Source organism: Balearica regulorum, chromosome 3, assembly GCF_011004875.1.
Source record: "Balearica regulorum gibbericeps isolate bBalReg1 chromosome 3, bBalReg1.pri, whole genome shotgun sequence".
Classification (NCBI taxonomy): domain Eukaryota; kingdom Metazoa; phylum Chordata; class Aves; order Gruiformes; family Gruidae; genus Balearica; species Balearica regulorum.
In genome coordinates, this window is record NC_046186.1 from 54657047 (window position 1) to 54673926 (window position 16880).

The 16880-nt window shown below is 43.2% G+C and overlaps 1 protein-coding gene across 1 annotated transcript; it reads right to left on the reverse strand.

Moving 5' to 3' along the window:
• Positions 1-279: 279 nt before the first annotated feature.
• Positions 280-11294, reverse strand: LOC104640764 (amine sulfotransferase). The gene is made up of 7 exons (XM_075747946.1): positions 11158-11294; positions 8040-8209; positions 5406-5614; positions 3304-3430; positions 2777-2871; positions 1680-1860; positions 280-891 (listed from the first exon to the last, which is right to left on the reverse strand). Exons 2-7 carry the CDS (start codon positions 8176-8178, stop codon positions 767-769), a joined length of 876 nt encoding a protein of 291 aa, XP_075604061.1. The 5' UTR covers positions 8179-8209; positions 11158-11294; the 3' UTR covers positions 280-766.
• Positions 11295-16880: the final 5586 nt, after the last annotated feature.

A 16880-nucleotide genomic window follows, 5' to 3' on the forward strand; every position in this document is an offset into this window, starting at 1 on the left:
CAAGCCACTGCATGGAGCTGAATCATGGACAGATTAAACCCTGATCGTGAGTCAATGAATATATGAGGAAGGACGTATGCATAGATAGCTGGTAGTTTTTTACATCAGTACATCTAGCAGATCATTAGATATGATAGAGTGGACGTTCAGTTAAAAACTGCTATGACTATGTCTTGTGTTTTTTCTCTGTATTTCAAGTAGCAAATTGTCAGACATGACCTCAGGAACCATAATAGACAATGCAATGAAGTGTTTCAGTCAATGGGCAACACCAGAGAATGCAACGTAAGGTCACTTTAATAGCAAATGGTTGAGTATCAGTGTTTACCAAAGAAACAGGAACTCAAACGTATCAAAGCATAACTATAGCACAGCTGGTCAGTCTTACTTCAGTCTGGACATTGAAGCTTCTACCAAAAGAAGCCTCATGAAATTCATGAGTGAAACATTTTTTAGAAAGCTTTAGCAACACCAATCTATCCTCACTTGGTTGTCTACAACTCTGGTATTAATAAAGCAAATGAAAGTAAAAACAAACATGAAGAAAGGAAGTCAGTTTACTAAGAAAGTTAATTAGAATATATTGTAAAATTACAAACAGGAAACTAGTAGAATTGAATAGCTTCCTCAGCTCACATTTTGTGACTGAGTTGTCATCGTTATTGTTTCTATAACATAGCTGAAAATGGATGTATTTTCTTCTTACAGAACTTCAGATATGTCCTTCCAGTATAAACACCAAAGGATGATGAAACTCAAAACCAGCCTACATTTCATCATTAATATCCCAGATGAATTTGATGGGCAGGATCTTCATTTTCTCTTCAAGAACTTTGTCAAACCTTTCATTCTGTGCCACTGTCATGATGTTTTTCCAGTCTCCAACAGTGCCTGAGGAAAGAGGCAGCAAAGGGAGGTGAGAAGCAGAACGTGCAACTCTCTGAAGTCCACTGCAGACAGTGAGTGCTAGTCTTGGGAAGCAATTCGTGGCTTCCTCAGCATCTCCTTGTCACTGGCCTGCTGAGTTAGGCTCTGCGTGCTCTTTTGAGGACACGCTTCCAAATCTAGGTGCTGTGAATAAAACACAGCATAGGCCTATAATCTCGACTCCTCAGAAAGTTATTCAACTCATTTGTTATGGTGTTTTACTGATTCCTTTGAGATCAAAGAGGAAATTATTAAAAGCAACACCTCTCATTTTTCTCTCAGTGCACCACTCTCTTTAATCCCTGGAGGTCCCCTCCTACACTGAGTGTTAGGACATCTTAGCAATGCCCAGGAGCCCAGGGATGCCATGTATGGACTCAGAGGGTAGTTGGTCAAGAAGGTCTATATTCGTGCAATTAAGGTGACTCTTGCCTTGAAAAGTAAGAAGCAGTAAAAAAAAGTATTATCTTACCCTCGGCTTGGTAAAATCCTTAAATCCTTTCCTGTATCTGACAGGCATGTTACAACTTGCATTACAATCAGTAAAACATTACCTTTTTATTGTCCTTAGGAAAATATGGTAAAATCACTGATGCCATGGCAATAAAACTGCTCTTGTAAATTTAATTTGCCACTAATCTGAATTCTCCCTCTGAAAATGAGGCTTCCCAGCTGAGACTAGAAACCCTAGGTTCATCTCACCAGGAAGTGTGAGATTAAATAGTTGTTGCATCAGACTGCTTCCACTTTACCTTTTCGTAGAAAACGACCCTTGTCTTTCGCTACGATGTCATCTGGCAGGTTCTCATAGTTTGCCCTGGGATCTTTTCTCATGTTTTCAAATGTAGCCTGTCTTACAACACTGTCCACTTCCTCTTCACTCAGCTTCTTGCCTAAGAAGTTGCAGATCTTCAGCACAGCACTTCTGAGATCCTGCAATAATGGTACTTTGAAGAGTCCTGATGATGCAAAGAACTAAATGCAAACAGTAGTGGAATACAGGATAATAAAGGACACACATTTGGGTGCAAAATTGACCATCATTTTTATGTGAGCATAGTCTCACTTGCATCAGTTGAATACTGGAGAGCGGTGACACTGCAGCTCACTGCAGCAGCGTGCCCTTGGAGATGGGGAATTCTGTCTTCTGCTCCCGACGCTGCAAACCAAATCTGCATCTTGCGTTAGATGCCCTGGCAAAGTCACCCCTGGAATTGTGCCTGTCACCATGAAGGCACTCAACCTGTGGGGGTTTTGTCAGTCTTTTGTCCTAGCGAGGGACTCGACGTGAGCAACCCCTGTCTTTGAAGGCTGAGGGACCAGTGCAGTGGCACGTGATGTGGGCTGCGCTGCCATGGCCGGGGCACTCTGGGGCTTGCCCGTGAGGAGAAGGGCAGCCACCTCGGAGAAATAGGAAGTTACACAAAGGCATGGGCAGCCACCAAGCAAGAAACTTCTGGTCAGCAATTTGAGAGCTCCTTGAGTACTTTAGAGCCTGCCTCTTCAGCACTTCTTTCCTTTAATGGAACTGTCCTTATGAGCACAACATTCCTGTTGAAGATACTTGCAGAAGTCTTGTTCTGTACTATTTCAGAAAGGGGTTTTTGTGGTGACAGTGAAGATCACTTCTGTCATATTGGAAAGTGTTTTACCTAATAATTATCTAGTAATTGGTAAGACCTTGAACCAATGAGCCAAATGACTTCCTTCTCTCAGAAGTCTCAATTTGAATCTACTCCACAACAGATTAAGCACTTTCCAATACAAAGTGTAATTATAAAGAGCTGTCTGAAAATGCACTCATCATAGAAGAAAATGTCTTGAATACAGTGATACTAATTGACCTCACCTTTTTCATTTCTTCATAGGTAAGGAAGAGTATATTGAAATCCTCTGCGTGACTGCACCAGCCCGCAACGTGATCCAGCCATGAACTGGCAAGTACTTAGCAAGGGAAATTATTAAAAACAAAAGAATAAAGAGAAATACCATTAACAGCTAGCAGTAAAATGGTAACATAATCAGACATTTAGGTCTTGGAAAGGGTTTTTTTAATTATATTTTTGAGAATTTGAGGGATGCATGCTCACAGTCTTTGTGGCAATTCTCTGAGCTAATGTGGCAAAACTCCTTTTGTTTCTAGTAACCTGAACCAATACTGGCAGAAGCAAAAAACTTTGACTATGCTACTCCCTTTGGACCAGCTTTTATCAGAAAATGGTGTCAAGCTCAGACAGCCTTCTGCAACTTTGGATTCAGGTTACAGCATAGCTGAGGATTCTGGTAATTAATTGATATTTATTGATATAATTAATCTCCATTCAATCTGAGGTCATGGAACAGGATTTGGGCTCCATAGTAAAAAAGATATCCTACCTTTGCCAGCTAAAAATCTCTCCATGAAAAGGTTAAAATCTGGTATTTCCTCTAGTGTGGACATGAATTTGGAGAAGTGATAGTAAGAAACCATAACATCCTTAGGGTTCCTGGTAACATAAATAACCTGCAAAACAGTAAGAAGACGAGTCTCAGAGGTATTACAGAACCCCATTACTCTGACCATCATTGCAGTTCTCCATATAGGTCCCACTAAAAATGTGTGAAAGCAGTTTGAAGGTGACAATCACATTAGGTAAATTCTGGATAATGTGTTTGTTTATAAGTGGTGGTATTTCTGTAGTTGCAGTTGTTCAGTGCCTGCAGCTAACTCTCGTCACAGGATCAGCGTTACACGCTTCAGTGATACTGCTCACTTGGGCAAGGCAAGGTTGCAGTAACAACACTAGAAAATCATTAGGTTGATTCAGCTTCACATTTCTGCGTACAGTCACGATGAAATGAAGAAGAGTTCTTGTAAATCTCAGCTTTGGTAGTGTTAACAGCATCTGTGACCTAAATTCCTGGCCTGTGGTGCTAGTGCCGGGCAGCAGGCAGGCAGATTTTGAACATGTAAGAGGAAACCCTGGCATCTTAAAAGAAGGAGGTTTCTTTTGGCTCCTGCTGACTCCTGGCCACACAAGAGCTGCTGCCTCAGGCACAGACTAGGCACCACCAGTGAGATGGGCAGCCTCTTGCCTCTCCACTGGCAGCATGTGCCAGCTTCTACTAAGTTTCTGCTCCTTAACACTTAGTGGCTAATTAAGGAGAGAGAACAGTGTCTGGCCTGTCACCCTTAGAAGGTTACAAATGTTTGCAGGGAGAGACAGAAGAATCATCCTCTCGGACTGCCCTTCTAACTGGATAAAGTGACTATTTTTTATTCCTGCTTAATTGAAAATTTATCTGATTATCTTTAGCAAAACCAAAACCATTATTTCTGAGGTATATAAAATAAGGATTCCTAAATGCATTACAGGAAAACTCAATAAACGACTAGTTCCAAAGCTCTGACCTGAAATCACAGAAGTTATTCTATGGTTTGATACAAAATACGAACAACCTGAGTGACATATTCTAAGAGAGATGGAAAAGACCCACACCCCCCCAAGCAATATTTTCCTGAAGTCAGAACAATTTCCGTATTTTCTGACATGCGTGCTCTGTGTGATTTTGGGGCAATTTTCTCATTCTTTGTTGGGCATCATTTGGATTTCACATTTTCTGCATGTGAACTTTCTCTTCCAAACTTCACTGGTACTGTGAAGAAAACAGTGAGCACATTGCAGTTTCCCATGACCTGTACTTGTGAAGAAGGTAACAGCAGCACTGAGCTTGTCTCCATAGCCCCTGTGGGCAGTGCTCTGCCACAGCTCTCCACTTACTCAGCCATGGGAAGCCTTACATCAGAAAAAAGGATGGAAGGGGCAGAAGTCATCGGGACCACTATAAGAAAGACTAGCAGAAGTATGAGATCCTTTGCCAGGGAGCAAAGTAAGAATTTGCCTTAAGGCAGCTAAGGCAATTCTCGGTGTGCTGTTAGAAGTATACATGCCATATACATTTTCAGACTTGCCCATATATCCATGTTCTGTCAGTGAGCCTTAGTGTAGTAGCCTGGTTACACCTTTCTCTAAGGAGGCATTTTCCATGGGAGACAGGCCCTGAGCTATGGCACAGTTCATGATGGAGAGTCCTATTTAGAAACTCACAGCAAGAAAAGGCAGTTCTCACATTCCCTCTCTACCTACTATAGTCCCATCCTACTCCTATTTTCAGTTTGGGAGATTTTTTTTCAGACTTACAACTTCAGTGAAATCAGATGTTTTCGCAAAGGGAAAATCAGTGCAAGTCTTTGACCCTGGTAGATCCTCCTGAGATGCACCACCCCTCTCTCTAACAATGTTGGTGCTGAGGGATTTGGCAAAAGGAAACAGAAAAAATGGGCTTTAGAAGGTCCCTGATCTCCCCACGTATATGAAGATGATATTTATACTGAGGCATGGGGAACTGAAAGAGAAAAAAGGTAGGATTCGGACCAATTCACTGAGGCAAAATGGCATGATTGGTTTTAAGGAAATTGTAAAAATAACATCACTTACACGTCCTCTTTTGTTTCTCAGGTCTCTTGGAACTAAGTAGTACGGCAGATGAGTGGCAAAAACACGAGGCAAAGGAAGATCTGCATAATCCTTATTTTTTATATTGTATTCCAGCCATGGGATTCTGTCCATGGTCTCCATATTTTCTGTTCCATTACGGTGGCCTTCATGAATAATTAAGCTCAAAATGTTCTGAGTCCACACAGTTCCTGAGAAGGAAACCTTTTTATTTGAACCTTGCTTGATTTTTTTTTTTGATTGAAGATAGTATATTGTTATAAACAGAGCCTCTGCACAGCTATAATGAGTTTCAATTTGTGAATATAAATGCAACCTCACATACTGGAGAAAGCAAACATTGTCTGGGTGACCTTCCTGAGAAGGGAAGCATATTTTTGTTTTGTGCCTGCAAAAAAGTCATGGCCACTAACTAAACCTTCAGTTTCTTTACCCAGTATACTCAACTTCCACACAAACAATGTTTGTCCGTACCCTCTTGTGGCAACATGAATTGCTGCATCTCTGTGGGCCACGCACCTAAACACATCTCATACGGAGCGGATCTGGAAAAGACCTTTACTTCCAGAACTCCTGCAAGGTGTTGTGAGATGTCATGAAACAAATAGCTGATAACACCATATTTGTAAAGCACAAATGAGCCCCACAAAGCAAATGCTTGTGGCAACAGGCTCTCTAAAGTTCTTTGAGGAAGGTCTGACTCCTGGGTCACAGCTACTGGCAAGGATTATTGAAAAAGGCAGGACCCTGAAGGTGGCTGACCACTGTGCCAGTGTGTGTTCATGTGCCAGCTGGTAATGGTGGGAGGCAAATCCTGACTGATTAACCACTTGGGCAATGAGCAGAACTGTTTAGCTCCAGGTCCTCTGGCCTTCCCAGCACTACACTAGCGTGGGTTCCTTTCCCCTTTTATACCATAGGCCAGTGAAGATGGACACTTGAGAGAATTCAAATCAATGCAGAAGAGCATCGAGTTATTGCTGTAGGATACTGTGAACAAGCACAGAGAAACAAAGACATCTGAAATTGAAGCCTAGTTGTTAAGACCTCACCTAGGAAGGAAGCTCTTAGTTCTGGAGATTAGACTGTATGCATGCTGTAGATTTAAAGTAACTGGGCAAGAAAAAGAAATAGCCCTAGGATTCAGAGAACAATACCCAGTGATTTCACAGCTGTGTTGACTGTCTTGCTCTGCTTGGTATAATCAACCTGGACAACTTTTCTGTGCAGTAGTAAAGATTTGGCTGAAGGTTTGGAAGGTACCTTAGATTGATAACTGGTGGGGCAGGATAGAGGGAAAGGGGTGAATGAGAGAGAGATGACATTCTGTGCAATTCATAACTCAAAATCATCTTCCAACTTCTTCCCGTCCCAGGGTAGCCCACCACTTTGCAACATGAAACTCCTACTTCCAAAGCTGTGCTCATCTCAGTGCTATAACATCTCCACCCCTTAAATACTGCTTTCTCATCCTCCCTCTCTGCCTTACTTGGACAGCTCATCCCGGTGCTGTCTGACGATGAGCTAACATCACCTGGGCTCCCTGTCCCCTCGCCCTCTCGCACACGACCCCTCCACAGGCTTCCTGTATCACATCTACCTTCACCACAACCACACCTGGTGCTCCCTGCTACTCCTTCTGGGCTTCGCTCAAGAATGTCTTTCTGCCTCAAGTAGTTCACTGAATAGTGAATTCCAGCAAGATGTTCAGTGACCCTAGAAAAAAGATGTATGCTAACGAAACAGTTGTTATGTTATCCAAAGGCTGCGTCTTGAAGGCTGCTGAAGAAAACCAAAGGATAATGACAGAGGTTCCCAAGAGCATAAACAGAGGAGGATAGCAGAGGCCTTGAAAGTACAAGCACAGATTGGTACCAGAGATGTCAAGGCTTTAGTAAAAAATCACTGCGTATTGCATGATTGAGTCATTAATTACCAATCACTAAAGAAATACGGTCTTGAAAAATGGGTAGACCAGGTTTAGAGCATAAAGTGAATTTATACGGAAACATACAGGTCTAGGCATGACAAGGCTTTAGATTTCATGTAAGATGACAGTGAAGCCAGGTGGTTGCTCAGTTGCATTTGCTTCAGAAATAGGAATGCAGAATTCATCACACTAGTGTCCCGTATTAATATGTAGGTAAATAGTACTTCATTATCCGTGAAAGAAGGTATGTATCATTGACTCACATTTGCTCAGATCTCCTGCGTGGTTGTAATTTGGATGCAGCAACCCCCAAACTACTTACCATGTAAGCCCACAAATCATTCCAGATACCCCACAGTCATCTCCAGCACTCATGCACTCAGCCCTACCAAAACTATGTACGTGTTCTGTGAGGCACAGAAGATCAGTTTGTGCGTAGCTTGCTCTGAATACACCTACAAGATTGAGTCCAAGAACGAGTTAGACCAATTTGGCTGGACACATGTAGGAACCTTGTGTCTGGCTGTTGAGGCCATGGCTATGCAGGGTCTGTACATAACGCTACACTGCATATAATCAGAGCTGATTCAGGTCTAAAAGCAAAGCTAACAACCCCGGTACTTCTGCAGTTAGATGGCTGAATAAAGGCAGATTTTTCCCCTCTTTAGAAACAATTCCATTCTTACCTGATTTTGGGTAAGTAGCTAGAAATATGTCACTATCTTTGATTTCAAAATCCTCCAAGGAAGCTACGTACTCAAGTGAAGTATTTACACCAAAATAAAACCCTTTGTAATTGAATAGAAATTCTTTTGATGGTTCCATTTTTAATCAGTTCTCCTTTTAGGTGAATAACCTGCAATAAGAAAATGTTAGGTTTTATCTTTTTCTTTGGTTGTCATCTCACATAAACAAACAAACAAAGAAACAAACAAAAAAACAAACGAGTAATTCAAAGAAATAATCCAGTGCTGGCAAATTTTAGCAAAAATGCATTTCAGCAAAATTCTGGAAACAATATACTGAAATTTACTTTTCAGATTTTCACAAGAACATCACTCAGGATACATTTCTAATTAAAAAAAAAAAAAGATGTATATCAATACCCTTTACTCATATACAAATGTATGCTACATGCATGTGAAAACTAATGTAACTGAAGGCAAACCTATGTAAAAATAATTTGTCAAGATTTCTCTAGGATCTGAGTGACTAGAGTTTTCTTTGGGATGTCAGTAGCTCTTGCACAGAGCTAGCTTCACTACCAAGCTCTCATTCTGAATTTTGTGACTGAAACTGTGTTCAGAATGTCTTATTACAATTTCTGCCTCCTTATACTTATTCTCCATTTCATTACTAATGTTCCTCCCACAGTCAGCAAAATTTCTGCAAACTGGGATGGGTAAGCATGAATGTGTGCTATTTTCTGAAACATGCCTACTGGTTTTATGAGATTGTTGTCTTGTGTCTCACTAACACCATTGTCGCGTATTTGCCAGAAAAAGACATTAATCATCATTACTGTGGTGACTAGGGAAGAACAAACTCTTGGGGAGATACAGGAAGAGTAGGAGAGACTGGAGAGAGACCGACTTTCGCAGCTGGGCCAGAGCCAAGTGGAGTATCTAGGTTTGAAGGTTTAGGTCTGTGTCTCTTCTGCAGCCTTGGAGCTGAACGACACATCCATGGATTTCAGTGAGCTTAACATCCTGGTCACTCCCTCCCTGCTCAGTAGATGAACTATTTATTAATACCATCAGACAATGTACAAGCTTTGGCAGCAAGTTGACTTCTAGACTTAGATATCACAAGCGTTGTCTTATGTGGGTTAAAATACATTTGGAAAGAGAGACTTTCCTATCTGAAATTTTGTCTGGGTTTCTGTCCCCTGCCTTCCCCTTGCGACCCTTGCCATACCCTCTTGGACTGCTGTGTTTGCCAGTGCTCCACCATCGGGATACCACCCTTGCTCAGATTTGTCCAATCAGCCGACTGCCCAAGACGTACCAGCAAGTGATGTGAATTCATCACCACAGGCAGTCCTGGGAAATGAGGCCTCTGATGCCACCTGCTATCATTAGCTTCTCTCCCATTCGTGCTCTGCTTCCCCTTTGCCTTCCTGGTCCGTGAAGTCCCCCGGCCAGGCGCTTGCTCCCCGCCCGGCCCTGTGCCGTCCCGCTGCGCTGCACCAACACCGCTGCCTGCGGCGGGAGCGCTGCCCTTGGACCCGCGCAGCCGAGGACGTGCCCTCCCGCTCGGATGCCTCAGAAAGCACCTGCGCATCACTGCCGGCATGGCCGTGGTAAAGCGTGTGCGTGCACAGGCACTGCCTGTGGGGCTTGTGCTGCCTTCGGCCCCCCCGGCCGCCCTGGGCTGGTTGGCAGGCAGCCGATGGGGTGCTGCGGCCGCTGCCGTGACCGGGGACAGGCGCTGCCTGCCCTGCCCCGGGCAGATGGGGCCAGTAACCGCCAGCGGCCGCAGGAGGACGCACGGACGCCCCGCAGAAGCAATAAGGACCGTGGCAGGCCGTGATCTAAACAACCCCTCGCACATAAAGTACTACCAAGTTTTAAGACAAATGCATGCCTTTGTTTTATGAGATTAATCGAACTCAATTTCCGCTATTGCCACCCTCACTTGGTGTCATTAGGCAACAATTAAATCCTTTGCTTTGGGGGATGCGGAAGCTCAGTACTACTGCCAAAGGCCCGCGGGCAAAGAAACGCAGCTGGACGTGTCTCCTGTCTGGCAGTACCGACCCCTGGGCTTGCGCTGCCCTCCCCTCGCCCTGCCGGCAGTGTGGGCCGTGGCCGGGACAGGGAGGGCAGCGAGGGCCAGGAGGGCAGCGTGGGCCGCGGCTGGGACAGGGAGGGCAGGAGGGGAGCCGCAGCTGCTTGTGGTGAGGGGCTGCCGGCCTCACCTCACGGCAACGCTTCAGCCGCACGGCAAATCCTGCGTTTCACTGACTGAAACAACCCCCAGCGAATCAGAGCTCTAAATGGAGAAAAGCCCAAGTTTAGAAACCGAGGGATTGGTACACTTTTAAATTCAAGTTGTGACATCAAAGCTGGGGAAGTCCTAAGAATGCAAAGGTATGGAGAATGAGTGAAAAATGTTACTGATACAAGAGAAAGAGCAAGGAATTCATGGGAAACAAAGAGGTGACACATTCAATGCACAGTATACAGATGCCTTCCTGATCTTTTTCAGTCAAAATCATGAGGTTTTATATCACTTTGGGACAAAGGTTATTGCACTGCTTGTTTCTTACAGATGTGTGAATATACCATGAAAAAATATGCCATGGGAAAAAAGCCTTGCCCTGTTTCCTGGAAAGCCTATTCATGATCTAGTGTATATGATGGGAGAAAAAATAAACATTCAGGTATGCTCATACCAGCTGGCTACGCATCTCAAAAACACATCTCAACAATCTGTCTCCAAATGCAGACACAAAGGTGTCTGCAGTTAATCTCCTAGATCCACAGTGACCGCAGACTTTTACTCTGCTTAGTTAACTGTCTCACAGCTATGACTCCGATTTCTTTGTTGAGTGACACAGAAAAGCCCATGTGAGACCCCGTGTTCCACACCAGCACTGAGACAACCCTGCTCCGGACAGCCATCCTGCTCTCAAGCATGGACCAGCTCTAGCCCCTACTCCTCTGCAACTCTTTCTGGCAGTGCATGCGAAAATGGTCTACAAAAGAGGTCTACGTACGATTATTACTATTTTACTGAGAGGGTAGTAGAGCATCATTTAGCTCACAGGTCTACCATTCTAATAATTTCAGGCATACTTACCTCCTCTGCTCTCCGTTCAGTGCCCACGGAGATGTATGCTACTACTTCCCAGCTTGGTGAACGCGAGTAATTCTAGAGATGCAGGAGCTGTCACATTTCCTTTTTAACTGTGATGTGAACCCATGAACACTGTGCTGATTGGCTTGCTTTCAATATTTGCTTATCTTTAATGCAGACAGAGATTAGAGAACTAGTATAACTTGCAAAAAAGGGAAAGCAGTCCAGAAAAAATTCTGACATTGTTTAAATGCTCATTTTGATTTCTGTTATTCTTTTTTTTAATCAACAACATTTTTGAGGAAGATTGGAGAGGAGCACAAGGGAATAAAATCTAGCTTTTTGCTAGATTGTGGGGTTTTTTTCTCAGCTTTCACTGAACTTTTGCCCAAATTGGTTTTCATCTCTAAGCTATGTGTGACAGTAGTCCCAAACAATAGCCTGAATCCACTCCTCCACCAAAGTGGTTAATCAGACTGATCCAACCCGGTCTCACCCATGAGCCTGGAATGAGCTACTTGGGTTAATCACGTGTATGTGTTCATGTTAAGTTTTCCTGTGAGGTATTTTATAACTGAAATAAAATAACACCTGAGACATTTCTCACTGAAACCTACACTCCAACATCACAAAGCAGAACATTTTGTTCTCCAGTTCTGTGTTGTGTTTTGTATAGGATTACTTTTTAACCTGGATCAATTCCCCAGGTAGTCCCCGAACTTGCACAACCGATCAGTCAGGTTGGTCAGCATGTGAATGAGCCAGAAGGAGGAGTAGGGCTGAGGGTTTTTTTTAACACAGAGTAAACCCTTACGGTGAAAGATTAAGCCTATTCTGCTTTGCTTTCTGCTCCAATCAGGCATGTCTCTACTATTTTGTAACTGCAGTTTCTATTCCAAGTGTTTAATAATAATGAAAAACAACATCTATTCATCCCAAAACTAGATGGGAAAGTGCTCAACCAGATGTTGCAGCCCCTGGCACATAGCTCTGAAGAATCCAACGAGTTACAGCTATGGTCACAGGTCAGTTTGTGAACTAGATGGAAAACCAACAAAGTGTGAGTTAGGGCAAGAAGCGATATTTTCCAGTGACAAGAAATACCGTGTAAAGCCATTTGGCCTTTGGACAGATAGTGAGTGGGGAAAGAATATGAATCCTAAGCATATTGTAAAACGTCAGCATCCTAAAGTTAGGATTTGTCCCAGTTTATCAGTAACACTGAATTACAGTCCATCTGCAGTTAATTGAACATAGGTTTCATGTATATTATCTTTTTCAGGATAAATAGTCCATTGCAATATTAATAATTAACCTTGGGATCCAAATACCTCAAATATACTTATATTGTAGGTGCAGTTGCACAAAGTTCAGTGGGAGACTGGGAAAGGAAATGTATGGTTTATTGTATAATTTAAACAAAACCAGTGTTCTCAGTGCTTTTAACATCTTATGCCTTTCTCTGATTGTTTTCTCTGGTACTTCACGCCAATACATTTCTGTACATACTAATCATAGTTCTTGCACAAGCCTCTACAGTGACAGCACACTGGTGTAGCTCTGAAGTTCCCTATACAGACAATAGACAGGTGTCCTGCCTAACTATACTGTAAAATTAAAATGTAAAGTAAATGCCTAAATTAGGCACATGGAATCCCACAATAAATTTTGTATAAGTTACTGCAAAATACATTTAACATGTCACAGCAAAAAAGGGCAAACTAAATTAGACCACTTCAACACTCATTTTAGGAATCTGCACAGGAATAGATTGTTGCCCACCAACTGAAGGGGGAAAAAAATGGTTTGTAAGGCATTCCTTTATGTTAGACATGCCTCAGGTACTATTACATACCAATAACATCTAGTATTGACTCTTATTGCACAAAATTCGTGCCAAAGACACATGATGCCTGAGTTACTAGAGAAGCTTCTCAGGAGTCAGTATGGCCTAAGGGCCACAGTCAGTGTGGAGGGCTAAAAGTAGCCATTTCTCATGAATATCGAGTCTGCTCTCTCCTACAGGATTTCTGTCACCGGCATACTCTCTCTCCCTCTTTCTTTCACTCCTGTAATTCACACCTGAATATGTTTTACCTGTGTGTCTTGTATCCAAGTTCCCAAGTTCAGCAAAGTGGCAGGGGGATTTTAGGTTGCCACAATTCTAAAACACCATGAGATGGATTTGTCTTTGGAAGATTAGGTGTTTTTTGGACAGTTTTGTTTGTGTATCCTCACTAATGCACCACAGCAGGATCCCAGCAGAGATGCTTAAACAAGTGCTGTTAATTTGAGGGTACATTTTTAATTTCTTTGAGAGATAGTTTTCTCTCTGATAACCATTAGTTTGTGTTTTGTCCCAAAAGTTTTCTAACTAGAAAGAGGGAAGAGTTTGGTGCATTTCACACTGCAGAAAAATGAACAGGGTGAAACTGAGGCCTGAGAAGTTTTGGAAAGAGTTACAGGGACCGTGTCAAAGCCAAACAACACCAAATGTATATGCTGCACAGTGAGAATCACATTCACAAAATTATCAACTAGATATCTTATTACTTCTGTCTTGGCTATTCCCCTCAAAAATTTCTGTATCTTCTCCACAAGCCTCCACCTTCTCCAGAACTACTTAAAGTGTTGCTGGCTTACACTGTTGTAATGTTGTTTGCTTAACCCTGTTAACTTTCTCATATTCAGGATATTTACAAGCACTTGTCTTTTACAGCTCTGTTTTTCTCCCTTTAGCCTGATTCAACTTCTGGTATGTCAGATGACACTCTTGTTTGCCATTTGAATTAAAACCTTTCTCCTTCAGTATGTTTGGAAAGACCTCATAGTTTGCCTTGAGATCATTTTTCATATCTTTGGATGTAACCTGTTCCCACCGCAGTCTCTGGTTCGTCTTTTATTCAGATTTTTTTCTTCAGAGCTGTAGATTTTCAACACAGCATCTCTCAGATCCTACAACGGAAGGAGTAGATGGGGGCTGGAGGAGTATATCTTTAAATATTCCATTATACTCCATTCGAGACCAGGTTTATCAAGGCACTTTGTTATTTTACCTCTCAGTGCCACTTTGAACAAGATTAAGTGCCCAAAGCTATATTTTGGGAAGAGGAACTCTCGGTGTCTCTGGGTTAGAACCAACTGATGGAAAAATCTTTATTTGCTTAGTCTGTCTGCTTTGTGACTATTCTCCTCGAAGTGATGGGCTCATGTTCATTTTGGACTTTAGAATCTTCAAATTTTTTTCTCAAAATTCTAAAAACTCTTCAGTTTGCTAAACATTGCAAAGGACACAGGCTTTTTTTTTCTGTGGGAAGGACACAGACTTTTTTCTGTGGAATTTAAGCTAGTGTATTGGGTTTTTGTGGCAAGGTTTTGGTAGCGGGGGGGAGGGGGGCTACAGGGGCGGCTTCTGTGAGAAGCTGCTAGAAGCTTCCCCTGTGTCTGACAGAGCCAATGCCAGCCGGCTCCAAGACGGACCCGCCGCTGGCCAAGGCCAAGCCAATCATCAGTGCCACTGTGATAACATATTTAAGAAGGGAAAAAAAATAAGTTAGGGAGAGCTTTTGCAGCCGGAGAGAGGAGTGAGATGTAGGAAACTCTGCAGACACCAAGGTCAGTGCAGAAGGAGGGGGAGGAGGTGCTCCAGGCGCCGAAGCAGAGATCCCCCTGCAGCCCGTGGTGACGACCATGGTGAAGCAGGCTGTCCCCCTGCAGCCCATGGAGGAAGGATGAGGGGGGTGTAGAGATTCCACCTGCAGCCCGTGGAGGACCCCACGCTGGAGCAGGTGGAGGCACCTGAAGGAGGCTGTGACCCCGTGGGGAACCCACGCTGGAGCAGTTTGCTCCTGAAGGTCTGCACCCTGTGGAAGGGACCCACACTGGAGCAGTTCATGAAGGACTGTAGCCCGTGAGAGGGACTCCATGTTGGAGCAGGGGAACGATGAGAGGAGTCCTTCCCCTGAGTGGCAGAAACACCGTGTGATGAACTGACCATAACCCCCATTCCCCGTCCCCCTGTGCCGCTGAGGGGGGGGGGCAGAGGTTGAAGCCGGGAGTGAAGTTGAGCCGGGGAAGATGGGAGGGGTGGGGGGAGGTGTTTTAAGGTTTGATTTCTCATTCCTCTACTCTGTTTTGCTTGGTAATAAATTAGATGAATTTCCTCTCTAAGTTCAGTCTGTTTTGCCCATGATGATAATTGGTGAGTGATCTCTCCCTGTCCTTATCTCGACCCACAAGCCTTTCATGATACTTTTTCTCCCCTGTCTAGTGAATGAGGGGAGTGATAGAGCAGCTGTGGTGGGCACCTGGCCTCCAGACAGGGTCAACCCACCACAGCCAGGATGCCACAAGCTATATTATAGGGGACATAACACACAAAAAACAGAGCTGTAATCTTGTGGCCACTAGCTGTCCATAAAAGAATGAAAAATATTACCCCATTGTAAACTGCTGAACATCTAAGAATGAGGACAAGACTCTGCATGTTTTTCACCAATAAGACTGGCACACTGTGATCCCACTTAGAATATGATTTGTCCTATATTATCATATAGCCAACTGTCCAGTTAAAGCTGCGCCTCATCGCTTACATTGCACTGTAAGTTTGAGGTGAAAGATAAATGAGAAAAAAGCTGTAGTGAAAACATATTATGAAATTATATCCCTGTGAGGAAAATTATTGCCTGAAAAGTGCACACAAAAGAAAATTGCAAACTGCAGAGAGTAGAATTCACTCCATAGCCCTGGCCTCTGAGGATAGCAAGGGAAGAGATTGGAAAGGTGACAAAATCCGTGCTTGTTTATTGTGTCACTATCATGCAATTATTTTTATGGATTATAGCTTATTTATTTATTCTTCTGTTACAGAGGATTCACATCTTTTAATTAATATAATCCTTCTTCAGTACTGCCAAGCTCATGGATGGATCATATCATGGATCAGAGGCTGATACAGCCATAGGTATGACTTCAAGTATCTTCTTCCTAATCCTCAAGGAGATTAAGAATGGTAAAACAGGAAATATCGCTGTGCTTAACATATTGTATCTATTTTTAATTTGCTCACACAACATAGTACTAGACCCAGCATACAAGAGACTGAAATATATGAAACTCTTGAGTAAGCAAGAGCTATTGATCTAATTTGCATAAAGTCTGGTTTTGTTCAAAGTTTTTGGAAAAAAAACAAAGATGATAAACAGTACCAAATTAAGAACCAGGTAGTGACATTTGCAGAAAAATTTTCTGTGGGATTTAGATGCAGAATCCTCCTTGCTCTCCAACACTTCTGCAAGAAGAAGGAGGATGTGAGATCACTACTCACCACATCTGCCACCCCAAAACCCTCCCTTTTTCTTGGTACAAAACTGTGGGCATGATGCACCCAATATGTAGGTAGCACAGTACATTGTGCACACCTGCTGGGCTATGATCTTATTGGCATCATGGAGGTGTGGTGGAATGGCTGTTATGACTGGAGTGTTGGGATGGAAAGATACAGGCTTTTTAGGAAGGACAGGCAGGGGAGATGAGGAGGAGGTGTCACCCTTTTTGTCAATGATCAACTGGAGTGCATGGAACTCCACCTGGGGATGGATGAGGAGCCAACAAAGAGCTTATGGGTCAGGATTAAAGGGTGGGCAGGGACAGGTGACATCACAGTGGGGGTCTGCTACAGGCCACCCCACCAGGAATAATGGAGTGGATGAGGCCCTCTATAGACA